The sequence below is a fragment of the Vipera berus genome, assembly GCF_964194415.1.
Source record: "Vipera berus genome assembly, chromosome: 2".
Classification (NCBI taxonomy): Eukaryota; Metazoa; Chordata; class Lepidosauria; order Squamata; family Viperidae; genus Vipera; species Vipera berus.
This window is the reverse complement of record NC_138203.1, coordinates 115,098,124-115,115,360: the sequence shown is the minus strand read 5'-3', so window position 1 is coordinate 115,115,360 and position 17,237 is coordinate 115,098,124. Positions and strand designations below refer to the sequence as shown.

Here is a 17,237-nt window from a genome sequence, read left to right as displayed (position 1 = left end):
ACCTGGATATAGACAATATAGTGAATAACGACATCTAATGGTGAAAGGATATACTACAGCAATACCAAATACTAAAAGAACTTGAAAAGCTCTTGACCTTGAAATAACACCTGGTGTAAACAAAGAGCTTTATATGACTTATACTAGAAAAGACTCTCCACAATCATATCTTTTGACCCTGGATATAACTAAAACAGGAATTATTTGAAGACAGAGGGCTTTTTACATCTTTGAACTGATTGGAGCATCTGGATTTAGCCTAAAGTAGTTGGCTCATTTTATGGTTGGATTTTAGCCTAAGGTAGTTGCCTTTTTTCCTTTTAATTTAATTTAATTTAATTTATTGAGATTTCTATACCGCCCTTCTCCCAAAGGGACTTTTCCTTTTTTTTAAAAAATTGTTTTTTCTCCTTGTGAATTTATAAACTCACTTAATTGAAAAATGAGTGCACCAAATTTCACCAGACTTATGAAAAAAACTTCCTCGGTACCCTCAGTTGGAACATCTAGCCCAACAAGCCAGGGATCTATTGAAACAATGTTGCAGTGAGAAAAAATAAATACTGCTCAAACTGAGATGCAAACTACATTAAAATTAATTCAAGTATCAATAGAGAGAAATCATGAAGAGACAAAAAGTAACTTTGATAAATTAAACAAACAAATGCTGGGCATAAAGACACAGTTTGAGGCTCATCAGCAAATGATTGTTAAAAATGAACAAAAAATTCAGAGAATGGAAAATAAATCAGATGACATTGACAAAAAATGGAAGCACTAATGCAAGAAAATGAAAAATTAGAACAAGCAAATCAAAGCTTAGAAGGAACATTTGCAGCTTTTCAAAATATTCCTGAAGACAGAGAAGAAGATATAGCAGAAGTGATTATTAATTTACTGGCAGAGGCTTTAAAAACAGACCGAGCAGAGATACAAATGGAGACAGATTAAATATTTCAAATGAATTCAAGCTATGCAAAGAAATATAAACTACCCAGAGAAGTCCATGTAAGATTTATAAAGAAAACAATAAGAGATGAGATACTGAGAAGAGTCAGAGATGAACCATTACAATATAAGAATAAAGAAATTGTGGCGTTAAAGGAGATCCCTAAGAGAATAAGAGACACCCAAAGACAATATCACTTTCTAACTACAAAGCTAAGTGCAAAAGGTATAAACCTCAGATGGCTGATGCCAGAAGGGATCCTAATCAACTGGAATAATACAAGATATCGACTGGATCCAGTTTGGAAGGCACAAGACTTTGATGAAAGAAATCAAGCATTCCTAAATGAAAGAGTACAACATTAACAAGAGGAGAGAAAAGGCCAGAAACAAACAAAAGAAACAACTGAGGAAACAACTCTATAAACAAGAACCGAAAGAGAAGCCTGTCCAAGAGGATGAGGGAATGGCAAGAGAATAGAGGACTATGAGATCGACAAGACCAAAATATATGTAATTAAAATGGAGAAAGAAAATGGAATTTTTTCACTGAACATAAATGGACTAAATTCCCCATCAAAAAGAAATAAAATTTTCAGAAAACTACAGAAACTAAATATAGATATACTGTAATTTGTTTGCAAGAGACACACATAAAAAGACAATAGTACAAACTGTTGGAATACCCAAAAATTGGGAAACTTTATCACACATCAGCACAACAGAAAAAAAGAGGAGTAGCTGTATATATTAAAGAGACAATAGATTCTAAAGTGATTTATTCAGATGAAGAAGGAAGAATTGTGATGGTAGAAATATTTTTACATCACAAACAAACACTGTTGGTAGTAATATATGCACCAAATAATAAACAAGAAGAATTCTACCAAAATCCCCAGAAATGGAGTATCAAAATATTTGTTTAGTAGGAGATTTCAACGCAATAGTGGATGGGACATTAGATTATAAAAGTAGCAAAACAAGAAAAAGTGGAAGAAAAAGATTACCTAAGACTTTTTTTTAATATGATAGAGGAAACTGGGGTACAAGATGTCTGGAGGGAAACTAATCCAGAAAAACTACAATACACATTTTATTCAAACAGTCATAAATCCTGGTCCAGAATTGACATGATTTGGATAACACCTGAATTAAGGACAATTATGCAGGATATTGAGATAGAATTAGGTACATGGGCAGACCACAACCCTTTAAAAATGTCATGGAAGGGAATACCAAAAAAATTAAGATGGACTTTGAATCAATCTATATTAAAAAAAGAATTTATAGAATTAGTAACAAAAGAAATGCAGTTTTTCTTTAAAGAAAACAAAAAAGAAGATACAACACTACAAAATGTATGGGATACAGCCAAAGCATATTTTTAGAGGTATTGCTATAATATATACGGCAAAAAAAAACAAAGAAAAAAGACAACAATATATATTATTAAGGGAAGAATTTGAAAGATTAGAATTAGAACTGCAAATAAATCCACAAAAGAAAATACTGAAAAGACAAATGGAATCAATAAAACATAAATTAAATTTGATGGAATCAGAAAAATTGGCACAGCAAATTTAAAGAGCAAAACAATTTTTTTTTGAAAATGCAAACAAACCAGGAAGATTGCTATCTTACAAACTTAAAAAACAGAAGGAGAAAAAACTGATAAATAACTTAGTAGATGAAAAAGGCTGTTTACAATTTAAAAATTAAGAAATAAAAAAGATAATTAAAGAATACTATAAGAAATTGTACGATATAGAAGAAATTTCATGGGAGAAAATGATTCAATATCTGGAAGAAAAAAAATTACCAAAAATTTCAGAAAACTTTAAAACTATGTTAGAAGAAAAAATAACAATAATGGAACTAACAGAGGCTAATTTCAAGTTTCTGATGTATGGAATTTTCAAGTGACTCTGTTTACCTTAAAAGTCCTTTATTAGCCTAATACACTGGCAAATGCTTGCTCAAAGGAAGCTGGAATCTGAAATCTCCGCCCCTTGCACAATATATTAAAACACAATTCTCCACCTTTCTAATTTTGTCATTAATCATATTCTCCAATTAATTTAAAGAATCAGTTTCCCTTCTGTTAGAAGAACCGCCAAAACCATATCTTCTTTAGAGAGACAAATGGCCTTGAAAGTGCATTCCTACTCTTCCCTCCTCCCAACTTTTAAACTAAACCAATACACAAGTTTAACATATGAAATAGCTACTTCTTCATCTCTTGTCAAGCAATAACATTCGATGTTAGCAGCATTGACAGCTATAAGAAGACAAAAAATATATATGAGAAAATGCCAGGACCAGCTGGACTACTGGTCGAGCTATATAAATGTTTACAAGATACATTAATTGTACCATTGAAAAATGTATGTAATGAACTTTTGTTGGAGGCTAAGCTCCCAAATACATGGACGGAAGCAAATATTACTTTAATACCAAAAGAAGATTCAGATTTGACACAGATACAAAAATTACAGACCAATATCATTACTAAATGTGGATTATAAAAATTTTACTTCAATAATAATGGAGGGACTGAAAAGATTTTTAACTGAATTTATACATTCAGACCAAAATGGATTTTTACCAAAGAGCCAAATTAAAAATAATCTAAGAGTTATAATGGATATATTGGAATATTATGAACTGCATCCAGGGAAACAATTGGCACTAATATTTTTAGATGCTCAAAAGGCATTTGATAATGTTTCCTGGCAATTTATGATCCAACAATTAAAAATAATGGACTTTAGACAAAACTTTATAAATATGACTAAAACAATATATAATAAACAAACAGCGAAAGTGATTGTAAATGGAGACTACACAGAGCACTTTGAGATAAGAAAAGGTACAAGACAAGGATGTCCATTATCTCCATTGTTATTTGTCTTAACTTTGGAAGTTTTAAACAGAAATATTAGACAAGATACAGAAATTAAAGGACTAGAAATAAAAGGTGAAATATACAAATTGCAAGCATTTGCAGATGATTTGGTATTTATTCTAGAAGAACCTTTGGAGACGATCCCTAAACTACTGGAGAAGATAGAACAGTATGGAGAAATAGCAGGACTGAAAATAAACAGAGAAAAAATTAAAGTAATAGTTAAAAATCTCTCAGATAAGCAAAAAAAAAAAAAAAAAAACAAGTGCCAGAAAAAAAGAACTACAAATAGTTAAAAAGGTTAAATACTTGGGAATATACTTAACAGCAAGATGTTCAACGATAAAAGATGATAATTATACAAAATTATTGAATCAAATAAGACTGGACTTGGAAAAATGGAAAAAACCTGCAACTGTTGATGTTAGGAAGAATTGCTACAGCGAAAATGAATATATTATCAAAATTTTTGTTTCTATTCCAAACAATACCTATAAAACTTGAGAAAAAATTCTTTTAAGATTTAAATTCATTAATTTTGAAATTCATTTAGCAAGGAAAGAAAGCTAGAATTAAGATGAAAATGTTACAAGAAGCCAAGGAAAATGGAGGTTTTGGTTTGCCAGGGTGGGTCTTATATTATTAAGCATCGGTATTAACATAGGTAAAAGAATGGATAACTCTTAGAAACAAAAGGTTGTTTTATTTGGAGGGACATGATTTACAGTTGGCACACTTTTTATGGTATGGGAAAAATAAAATCCATTAGTACCTTCAGAACCACTATATAAGAAACACATTATCATTAACATAGGAAAAAATAAAATGTAAAATATACTTGAAAATTCCAGGATGGCTTTCAACAATGGAAGCATTTGTACATCCAAATTTAGTTAATTTTGAAAAAAATTGGACATACATATTCTAAATTCTGAAGGGAATTTAAAATCAAAACAAGAAATGGAAAATCAGGGTATAAATCTATCATGGTGGGCATACTTACAAATGCAAGTTAGATATGATAAAGATGTTAAACTGTATGGATTTTATAAGGAGTAAACCTTGTTTGATATTATTAATCCCTGATGAGAAATTAATTAAGAAAATTTATAATTTTCTATTGAATTTGAAAATGGAAAGCGAACGAGTTAAAGAAACAATGATAATATGGCCAAAAAAATTTGGATATAATATAGAATTAGAAAAATGGCAAAACTTGTGGGAAAGAAATTATAAATTGACAATGTCAACTCCTTATAAAAGAAAACTTATATAAAATGTTTTATAGATGGCACTTGCCATCAGCAAGATTAGCAAAAATGTTTAAAAACATGTCAGATAGATGTTGGAAATGTAAACACGTCAAGTACTTATTGCTATGTTTGGTGGAGATGTGCCAAAGCAAAGAGTTATTGGAAAAAAATACATACGTGGCTAGAAAAGATGTTGGGAAAACATGTAGATTTTAAACCTGAACTTTTTTTATTAGGTATAATGCCAGAAAAGACTGATAAACAAAGCATATATTGATTTTACATGTAATAACAGTGGCAAGAATTATATTCGCACAATATTGGAAAAATGAAGAAATACCATTGGATGAAGAAATAATTTAAAAAATACTAGAATGTGTGGAGATGGACAGCCTGACTTTGAGGTTGAAAGAAAAAGAAGAAACAAAATATTATCAAACTTGGGACTTATTTTATCAATGGTTAGAGAAAAGAATAAAGGATTAGGAATTAAATCTGTATTAGTGAATGGACTCAGTTATGGTTGTAAGGATTAGCTGTATCCACAGCATTTTCTTGGATTACTAATCTTATCATTTTGTAAAAATAAATAAGTAAACAAAAGCAGAAAGATTTATCTGGCACAACCTATTTTTAACAAACTCATGCCTTGTTCCTTTCAAAGTGCTTGAAAATTCATTGCTTGATTATCTTTTCTAGGATTTTTTAGGTACCAATATCAGGCTGACTAGCTTGTGGTTTCTTGAGTCTACTTTTCCCCTTTTTGTACTCAGTAGCTAAATCTTTGGTTCCTTTAATCCTGGGGGGCTATCCATTCTTCCAGAAAAGGACTCAGATTTCACTGAGACCAACAGAAGATTTAAGCCCCATGAAACCCAAACCTGAGCACCTTAGGAGTAGGCATCCCATCAAACCCCACAGAGTGCTAGTTGGATTGGTGGTAGGAGATGGAGGGAAGAGAGGGGTGGTCAAATAGCAGAGTTTTTTGCTTTGTAAAGTTTCAAGCCATAGGAATATCGATCTTTCAATCCTCTAGAAGACATGGAAATCCCTGTGCATTAAACTCCTTTGCAATTTCCCACCTCTTTGGTTTTTAACTGGTGTGCAAGTTACTAACATCCAAGCCTTGGATGGAAACTTTGGCTTTTGCCATCCCATCCACAAGAAACCCCTGTTTGAAGAACCAGTAAATTATTTACATCTGAGATATGATGATCTACCAGAAGACCAATGGGTCTATCTCCCAGTAAGTTGTCATATCAAAAAAGAAAGGGAAAATGAGGGTCTAAAAGGACTAGCTGTGTGGATTAAGGTGCTAATCCCAGTTAAATGTCTAGTCATTCTTGTAGACAAGACAAAATGACAAAAGCATCACAGTGCCCAGCAGTCCTACTGCCCACCATTCAACTCCAAGGAAATAATTAATATGCTTAAGAAATACCTGATATCAATAATAGGGTGGATGAGAGAGAACAAGCTGAAAATAAATCCAGCCACCCCTTCTTTATTTCCAGTCATCTGGTCACACATTTAGCCTATGTGTGTGTGTGTGTGTGTGTGTGTGTTTGTGTGTGTGCATGTAAGAGAGAGACAACACTCACTATTCTCCTTATCTCGTCGGAATATTGAGTTATTCTCTGAAACAGAACTGCTGGTTCGTTTCCACTTTGCAAGCAGATTCTAAAATAGAAAAGAGAACTTTTAGGCAGATCCACTATTTTGATATATTATTATCAATCTACCCTCACATAACCTCTAAGCATGCTCAGATTCCACTCCTGCCCCTTCTTAAGTTCTAAAAGACAGAAATGCTCCCACCTCCTCATCTCTGCCCCACAACACCAGCCGTCCATCCTGTAGAGATACGTTAGCCACATCCCAAGGAGGAACACCAGGACTCATGCTTTGAATCAACTGGACAACAGAATCATCACCTGTAGGGAGAAATATGGATATAATGTGTGAATGAGCAGAAATATGTCTCTAAGCTTACCAAGATCAAATCCCCAGCATATGATATAGAAGAGTGAGTACTTCTCACATTTTCCTTCCCACTAAAACACCTATCTGACTTTGACAAATATAAATCATCAGGACCCGACAGTTTACAACCCAGAGTTCTGAAGGAGCTGGCAGATGTTATCTCAGAACCATTGCACCACATCTTTCAAAAATCCTGGAGTACCAGGGAAATAAATGAGGATTGGAAAAGGGCTGATGTGGTTTTCATCTTCAAGAAAGTGGGGGAAAAACAGACCCAAGAAAATACAGACCAGTCAGTAACATCAATACTTGGGAAGATCCTGGAAAAGATAATCAAAAAACAGATCTGCGAACAACTAGAAGCACACAAAGTTATAATTAGTAGCCAGCACAGGTTTGTCAAAAACAGATCATGACAAACCAATCTTATTTCATTCTTCAATAAAGTGACTAAACTAATAGACCAGCGAAATACTGTGAACGTAGTATACTTAGACTTCAGTAAGGCATTTGAGAAGATAGACCACAACCTACTCCTTGGTAAGCTAGAAAAAAGGTGGACTAGACAACATCACCACCAGATGGATCTGTAGCTGGCTGGCAAACTGTACTCAACGAGTAATCCTCAATGGCACTACATCCACATGGAGAGAAGTAAGCTGTGGGGTACCACAAGGTTCCGCCTTAGGCCCAGTATTCTTCAATATATTCATCAATGGGTTAGATGAGGGAATTGAAGGGGAACTCATCAAATTTGCAGATGACACCAAACTGGCAGGAGTAGCTAACACCCCAGAAGACAAACTCAGGATCCAAAAAGATCTTGACAAACTTGAACAATAGGCCCTGTCCAACAAAATGAGATTCAATGTGAAGAAAAGCAAAGGTTTACATTTAGGCAGGAAAAACCAAAGGTACAAATACAGATTGGGCGAGACCTGGCTTTAAAAACAGTAACTGTGAGAGGGACCTTGGAGTCCTAGTGGATGATCACTTGATCATGAGCCTACAGTGCAGCAGCCACCAAAAAAGCTAATACAATCCTGGGTTGTATAAACAGAGGCATAGAATCAAGATCACGCAAGGTATTAGTACTGCTTTATAAAACCCTAGTAAGACCACACCTGGAATACTGCAGCCAATTTTGGTCACCATATCACAAAGATGTTGGGAGAGACTAAAACATACGAAGAATGGCTTCAGGACTTGGGTTTGGCTAGTCTAAAGAAAAGAAGAAATAGGGGAGACATGATAACAGTGTTCCAGTACTTGAGGGGCTGCCACAAAGAAGAGGGGGTCATGTTATTCACCAAAGCACCAGATGGCAGGACAAGAAACAATGGCTGGAAACTGAACGAAGAAAGAAGCAACCTAAAATTAAGGAGAAACTTCCTGACAGTGAGGACAATTAACCAGTGGAACAGCTGGCCTCCAGAAATTGTAGGTGCTCCATCACTGGAGATTTTTAAGAAGAGGCTAGACAGTGACTTGTCTGAGATACTATTCATTCTCCTGCTTGAATGAGGGGCTGGACTAGAAGACCTCCAAGATCTCTTCCAGCTCTATTCTATTCAAATAAATAACTACACTGTACAGCTCATCATGGAGCCTTTTCACAGTGGCCAAAGTGATCTTTGTTCTCTTCCCTTTCAGATCTTTGGTTTACATGTGCCAGATGTTCAGGTAATGGATATGTTCTGCTCTTCAGTCACTTATTTGTCTTGGAAAAAAACCAGAAGATGGCACCCTTGAAACAAGAAATCTGAGTTACTGAAAGATGTTGGGTGTAGGGTACAATATGCTTGTCAATGACTCATTCAGTCAAAATGAGGAAGGAGCAAACAAGCCCCAGAGATACATTAAGTTTTGGTATAAAATGAAGTTGCATTTCTAAAGCAGAACCAGCCCAGGATATGGGGTTTTATCCCCTTCCCTCACATACTTCCCATCCTTGTATATGATGCTCCATTTAGTCTGGTTTATCAGAACTGAACCATGCATGGCTAGTGAAGCAGGAAGAGCTAGACTAGAGGGACCTCTAGTCTCCTGGAGCCAGCAGCAAGGCCTCTCAATGCACTGGGCTGAAAGGATACTGATAAGAATAGAACGCTTATGATTTGCCATTATAAGATCACAGTGCTGGACAGACATTGAAGATGGAGGAGCTAACTGTGGGGGTTAGAAGAGAAGAACAAAGTAAGCTGGAATGTCTTTAGTCTTCCTTGTGTGCTGCAGCCCTTCTGTGGATGGCACTTTCTCTAAACTTGGCACACAAATGCATTGGAAAACAACTCCCATCACCCTTGGAACACCATAATGACTGGAACAAAGGGTTTTATAGATGAAGCATCCAGAAGGAAACAGAGTAGAAGATATTGCTTGATATTCAGGCTCAAGCTCAGGGAGGAGCAGAGGGAAAAGGAGTGACTGACACGCTCCTGGCCCCAAGGAGACTCTTGCCTGAACTTGTATTTGCTGTGTAACAACAGAGATCAGGAGCAAAATTGATTTGTGCTTAGATTGTAAGCCGCCCTGAGTCTTTGGAGAAGGGCGGGATATAAATGGGATTTTTTTTTTAAAAAATGGGCTGGCCGTGTCCTTGTCAGATGAAGAAACCAATAAGTCGGTGGGGAAAGCTTCTGTTACCACCTCCAGATTATCTCCAACTGCAACCAATGTTAAAAGCAGCTGAAAAAGGGCTTTATGCATTTTATTTTTGTGCATCTACACACACACACACACACACTGTTGGCATATACAAGGTACAAGCTGGCCTAGCCTGATGGGGATCGGTGGGGTTGTTTTATCTTTGGTCTCTTAATTTTATCTTGGGGTTTTTAGAATTGTACTTCTATTGTTTTAACTAGGGCAACTGTTTAATCTTTTTTTAATGTTTGTATTTGGTATTTTATTCTGCCCTGTGAACCGCCCTGAGTCCTCAGGGAGAAGGGCGGTATATAAATGTTATTAAATTAAATTAAATTAAATTACTCTTGTCCATATTAAAATACTCTAGCCCCACGTGTGAAGTTCTGTGCATGTGTATTGATGTACTACTAAAAACTTTTTTTACTTTGCTACTAGCACTCTCCAGAGGATGGAGTATGTATGTATGTATGTATGTATGTATGTATGTATGTACATAATTATAAGTTATTTTCCATGTGTGAAATTAAACATTCTATGTGGCTTGCGTGGCCCAATTCCCCTCTCCCCCAAGCTGGGCCCCCCAAGCAGCAAAGATTGCAGACCGCTGCCCTACCTAGACTTTTACAGCAATAAGATTTTACAAAGCTCTATAAACAAGTCAATCATAATTTAATCCTAAAGTTATTTTCATTAGTGTGATTTTTCCCACATGCTCCCACTTACGGAATCATTGACTTTTAACAGAGAAAAAAGATGACATTAAGATAGGATGCAGCAGGGACTTCGGGTTTGTGTCATGGACAAACGGGATGCAGGAAGGCAGGGCTCTGCATTCCACACCTGATTTTGCCCTGCTGGGGGCCCTAAAAAGGGGCTAAAATTGCCCCAAAGAGGCGATGAAGAGGAGTAGTGCCTTGTTGATCACAGAGAGACGGCAGTCTTTCCGTTCGATCCAAGGAAAGCCCCCCAAACTGGCAGAGGAAAGACCGGCTACATTCTTGTGGCCAGCCATTAGCTGCTTACAACCGACAAAGAAAAAAGCACTACTTAATACATTGTAAACAGCATGTTTGGAACTGGGTGAGATTATTGATCCTTTCTTTACTATTTTACAACCATTTCTTGGGAAAGGCTCCCAAGAAGCTAAACATGTGGTGTTTTAATTTTATTGGGGACAGAAACATACAATATTGAAGTGGAAGTAATATAAAGCTACAGTTTTGACAAATTTGAGAACTGAGATAACTGATTTTAGAGTTAAGCAGCTCTGCTTTCTCCCTGTTGCCTGTAATTTCCTTGCCATGTTCTCTCTTTAGTGGGCCTACAGTTTAGAAGTCTTTCTAATTAGAGCAACTTTGTAGCATCCATCAGATGCAACAGAAGCAGCATAGGAGTGGTGATACTTTGCTCAGCTGACTGCCTCCTTCATTTCTTTCTAAGCATGGGGCTTCCTGTGTAACCACTGCAGACAGTGAGGAACGGGAGCATTTACATAATACATAAAAACCTACTCATGTTTTTATATGATTATCTTTCCAATCAAAATTAATGTTGATTCAAATATTGAGCTACCTTTTGTAGGAAAACAAGGCTAGCAGCTAGTTGCTGAATAAAGACACTGTATAGTATCTTTAGTTACATCTGTGATTGCTTTCAGTTTTAGTAAAGAATTTGAGTCAACAGGATACAGTTGACTCATCATACATGCAAGTCTGAACCACCTCTTACACTCTGATATAAATGAATAATTAGGATGTCTGTGTTTGGGGATCAAATTGTATAAACCTAATCTTACTTATTTTTTTACTATTTATACTGAAAATGTATATGCATAATCCATTACCTGGGAAATCCATCTTTTATAATTTAACTCATTAAGATGAGTTTAAACAATAAAGTTTGAAGTAGCGATTAAGGCATCCAAGTAGAAATTGGGGGACTGTGAGTTCTACTCCTATTTTATACGTAAGACCAGTTCGGTCATCTTGGGTCAAATATTCAGCCCTAGAGACAACAGTAAACTGTTCCTGAAAACTTGCCAACAAATGACTTGAAGGCACAAAAAATGCAAATAAACTTTTAAAAACTTATAGCTAAACAAATGACATCAAAAATGGAGGGTATCACCTTATTGGATATGGCAACAGTCTTTATTAAAAGATTGCAGCACAAATATTTTCCCATGCAGGAGAAAATTGCCGATAAGTTTGAATAACTTGGGAAAGAAATGTGATCTATGGATTGAATACAGTCTCCATTCCCCCTTCCTTATACTTTTTTGGCCTCCTTTCCTCCAATATATCATAATCCCCAGTCCCAGTTTGTCCCCACCAGTGACAAACTGCTGATTGGGGGATAAGTAATCTGGAGTGTGCACATGTATGCGTGTGTTTATTTTGTGGTACATCATGCAAATTAATCAGAATAAGGGACTTCCAATGATTTCACCATAAAAACAGTAATATCTTTTTAGAACTCAGTAGAAAGATATGTATTTGAAGAATATTTACTACTGAATTTCTACTGCAACTTATTGGCTTGAGAGCTATACCACAGTTGGTAGGATATTTTTTCTGTTTTTTTAATTTTTTTATAATAGCAAAATTGTGATTTCCCAATTAAGCTGCTTTTTAATCAGCAGTGGGCATACAACACTCACTTTTTTCAGTGTTATAACTCCAATATTAATAAACAAAAATACTGCAGACTTTTATCTCTTTAACAGATGGAAGAACAAATAAAATAATGAAATTATTGAAGTAGGTGAAAGCCAAAGCTCTCTTTTCTTTTCCATTTCTAGTCTTCTGTGCTTGTTTAAGAAGAAATAGAGTACCTTGAGATCATACAAAGGTTAAATAATACACTTTGCTCTTTGAACTCTATTTTCTGACAAATAAAAGGTCCAAAAATTTTGGCCCTATCATGCTGAGGACTCTGGAAGTTGCACACAGAGAACAATGATAGGGCCCTTGTAACATCATCATCATCATCGACTTGGAAGGGACATTGGAGGTCTTCTAGTCCAACCTTCTGCTCGGACAGGAAACCCTAAACCATTTCAGACAAACGTTTGTCCATTCTCTTTTTAGAAACTTCCAGTGTTGGAGCATTCACAACTTCTGGAGGCAGATTGTTCCACTGATTAATTGTTCTGTCAGGAAATTTCTCCTTAGTTCTAGGTTGCTTCTCTCTTTGATTAGTTTCCATCCATTACTTTGTGTCCTGCCTTCAGGTGCTTTGGGGAATAGCTCGACTCCCTCTTCTTTGTGGCAACCCCTGAGATATTGCAACACTGCTATCATGTCACCCCTAGTCCTTCTCTTCATTAAACTAGACGTACCCAATTCCAACAAATGTTCTTTATATGTTTTAGCCTCCAGTCCCCTAATAATTTTTGTTGCTCTTTTCTATACTCTTTCTAGAGTCTCAACATCTTTTTTATACCTTGGTGACCAAAACTGGATGCAGTATTCCAAGTATGGCCTCACCAAGGTGATATAAAGTGGTATTAACACTTCACGTGATCTTGATGCTATCCCTTTGTTAATGCAGCTTAGCACCGTGTTGACTTTTTTGGCAGCTGCAGCATACTGCTGGCTCATATTTAAGTGATTGTCCACTGGGACTTTGAGATCCCTCTCACATTTACTACTATTGAGCAATATATCACCTATACTGTACCTGAGCATTTGGCTTTTCTTGAATAAATGTAGAACCTTACTTTTTTCATCACTGAATTTCATTATGCTAGATAGCGCCCATTGTTCAAGTATGTCAAGATCCTTCTGTATCTTAAACCTATCTTCTGGAGTGTTGCCTATTCCTGCCAGCTTGATGTCGTCTGCAAATTTGATAAGTTCCCCATCTATCCTCTCATCCAAATCATTGATGAAGTTGCTGAAGAACACTGGGCCCAGAACAGAGTCCTGGGGCATCCCACTACACACTTCCCTCCATGTAGATGCAGTTCCATTGAGGAGCCAGCTACGAATCCATCTGGTGGTGATGCTGTCTTAACCCACATTTTTCTATCTTATCAAGTAGGTAGGCTGTGATCTACTTTATCAAATGCCTTGCTGAAGTCCCAGTAAATTATATCCACAGCATTCCTGTGGGCAACTAATTTTGTCACTTGGTCAAAGAATGCAAGAAGATTTGTCTGGCATGATCTGTTTTTGACAAACCCATGTTGGCTTTTGGTTATGACTTTGTTTGCCTGTAGGTGTTCGCTGATTTGTTGCTTAATTATCTTTTCCAGAATCTTCCCAGGTATTGAGGTCAGGCTGATAGGTCTGTAGTTTCCTGGATCAATTTTTCCCCTTCTTTGAAGATGGAAACTACATCAGCTCTTTTCCAGTCCTTTGGTAGTTCCCCAGTGCTCCAGGATCTTTGAAAGATAGAGTTCAGTGGTTCTGAGATCACATCTGCCAGTTCCTTCAGAACCTTGGAGTGTAATCTATCTGGTCCTGGTGATCTGAACTAGTCTAGGTTGGACAGATGCTCACTTACCATTTTCATCCCTATTTTAACTTGTGTTTCTAATCTGTTTTTTATGGTACTGTTTTAGATAAGTTGGACTGTTTTTTCCTTTGTGTAAAGATGGATGCAAAAACAAGTTAAGTAGTTCTGCTTTCTCCCTGTTGCTTGTCATCTTCTTGCCACTTTCTCCCACTAATGGACCAATCATTTCCTTAATTTTTTTTTGTTTTTTACATGTTGAAAGAAGCCCTTTTTTGTTATTTTTGACTTTTGTCGCAAGCCTTAGTTCATTTTGAGCCTTAGCTTTCCTCACTTCATTTTTGCAGGCTTGGGCTATTTGCTGATATTCTGCCTTAGTTATGTGCCCCTCTTTCCACTTTTTATACTTGTCTTTTTTGTCTTTCAATTTATCAGAGATTTCTTTATGCAGTCATGCTGGGGTTTTTTTGAGAGCTGTTATTTTTCTTCTTCATTGGTACTGTGCTAGAATGGGCTTTTATAATCTTATTTTTCAAAATTTCTCAAGCTTCTTGAGTTGTTTGTGCATGCTTTGTGCAACCAGCATGGCTGCACAAAGATCTCTCTGACAAACTGAAAGACAAAAAGGACAAATACAAAAATGGAAAGAGGGGCATATAGCTATGGCCGATTATCAGCAGACAGCCAGAACATGCAAAGATGAAGTCAGGAAAGCAAAGGCTCAGAACGAACAAAGACTTGCAACAGAAATCATGGATAATAAAAAAAAGTTTCTTCCAACATATTACCAACAAGAAAAAAGTCAAGGAAACTGTAGGTCCACTAAAGAGAGAAGATAGCAAGGAAATAATAGGCAACAGGGAGAAAGCAGAGCTTCTTAAATCATACTATGCATCATTCTTCACACAAAAAGAAACTATAGCCCAACATACCAAAAAAACCACTGCAAAAGACAAATTAGAAACAAAAATTAAAATAAGCAAGAAAATGGTAAGAGAACACCTATCCAACCTTGATGAACATAAATCACCGGGGCCTGACAGATTACATCCTAGAGTTCTGAAAGAGCTGGCAGATATTATCTCAGAACCATTGTACCACATTCTTCAAAACTCCTGGAGTACCAGGGAAGTCTTAGGCCCAGTACTCTTCAATATCTTCATCAATGACTTAGAAGAGGGAATTGAAGGGGAACTCATCAAATTTGCAGATGACACCAAATTGGCAGGAACAGCCAACATCCCAGAAGACAAACTCAGGATCCAAAAAGATCTTGACAAACTTGAACAATGGGCCCTATCCAACAAAATTAATTTTAATGTGGAGAAAAGCAAAGTTTTACATTTAGGTAGGAAAAATTAAAAGTACAAGTACAGATTGGGCAAGACCTGGCCTAAAATCAGTAACTGTGAGAGGGACCTTGGAGTCCTAGTGGACGATCACTTAACCATGAACCAACAGTTTGCAGCAGCAGCTGAAAAAGCTAATACAATCCTGGGTTGTAGAAACAGAGGCATAGAATCAAGATCACATGAAGTATTAGTATCGCTTTATAAATCCCTAGTAAGACCACATTTGAAATACTGCAATCAATTTTGGTCACCATATCACAAAAAAGATGTTGAGAGTTTGGGAAAAAATCAGAGAAGAGCAACTAAGATGATCAAAGGCCCGGAGACTAAAACATATGAAGAACGACTGCAGGACTTGGGTCTGGCTAGTCTAAAGAAAAGAAGAAACAAGACAAACAAGTCCTTCCATGTTCAGCTCAGCTGTTAAATGGGCTGCAAAGGGGGGGCATGGCAGGCTGAGGTTTCAGAAGAAATGGACAGGGAGAAAGTTTTAGTAAATGATTTTTAAAAAAGAAAAAAAGAAAAAAAGTTTAGTTTTATTAGAAATAGCTGCCAAAAGTTCTTACCACTTTGTTCAGATTGTACCCACAATGTAACATAAGTTCCCCAAGATTTAAAAAGAAACTCCTAGAGATCAGCAATGTATTCTAAAGCACACTGCAATCAAACCTGGCTGCATCTTAACAATACACAGAGCCTGATCCATGTTCATACCCCATTGTCATACCCAGCTTTCACCCCTTCACATTCCACAAAAGGGCTACTGTCTGGGAAGCAGGCAGGCAGCACATTACAAGCAGGTTCACAGAGTATCAAAGAGAAAATGCCTTTTGACAAATTAAAAAATAGCTCTTCTACTGATCATTTAACTAGGACAGATTTCATTGTGGCTCTTGTTAAGCTCAAGCAGAAATCAAAACTGAGCCGTATCACTGAGATGTCCTGACACTCCATTTTCACAAAGTACAAGTGTGGTTTCTGCCGACTTGCAGAGAACTTTGCTACCTACTTAGTCAATAACCACAACATTTCCTTTTGCACAGAAGCTTGAAAAACAATTGGCTATTTTATTGCACAATACTTTCTAAAATGTGGCTAAAAGCAAGCATTATTATTCCCCCAAATGGTCAAGGAGAGGTAAATTCCTGGACAGAAGAGGAAGATAGTCCCCTAAGAATTGGATGGAGGATTAGGAATCCCACATACAAGAATAAAGTCCTGAAATCTGTTGTATAATAACTCACTCAGGCTTGTGCCAACTTAGCTCAAGCAATCCAAATTCTGTGGCATGAATGAAGCATACCAATTCAAGAGCATGACCTCCTTGCTCTGCCTACAACCCAGTGGTGAAGCCCACCATCACCGCTACTTTTTTTCTGTTCTAGAAATTGCACTAGGCATGCCTGCATGAATTTTGGATAAAAAACACAGAATGAGACCTATAGATCTGTAAAGGGGTAGAGGCATCAGATAGAATGGAGCATATGTGGGGGAAATGTAGGGTAATTCAGATAGCAGGTGCTTGTACTCTGGGCTGCTTTAAGGGGTTCCTGAAACTGGCTTAACAAATTTCTGTCCAGATTGCAGTGTTGCATGGCTGCCACAATGCCTGGCTGGTCATTCCCCTGCTTCTTGCTCTTCAGTTCAGGAAAGATAAGCCTCAGTGGCTGGTCTCTGTATAGGCAACCC

The 17,237-nt window shown here is 36.6% G+C and overlaps 1 protein-coding gene across 7 annotated transcripts in view; it reads right to left on the bottom strand.

The window, feature by feature from the left end:
* RASAL3 (RAS protein activator like 3) overlaps positions 1-17,237 on the bottom strand; it is a 46,687-nt gene that overhangs the window by 26,743 nt on the left and 2,707 nt on the right. For all 7 annotated transcript variants that reach the window (XM_081317905.1, XM_081317911.1, XM_081317907.1 and 4 more), the window contains exons 3-4: positions 6,925-7,040; positions 6,708-6,786 (exon numbers count right to left, since the gene is read on the bottom strand). In XM_081317905.1, the coding sequence (XP_081174031.1) occupies positions 6,708-6,786; positions 6,925-7,040 (195 nt within the window). The remainder of the gene's footprint in view (positions 1-6,707; positions 6,787-6,924; positions 7,041-17,237) is intronic.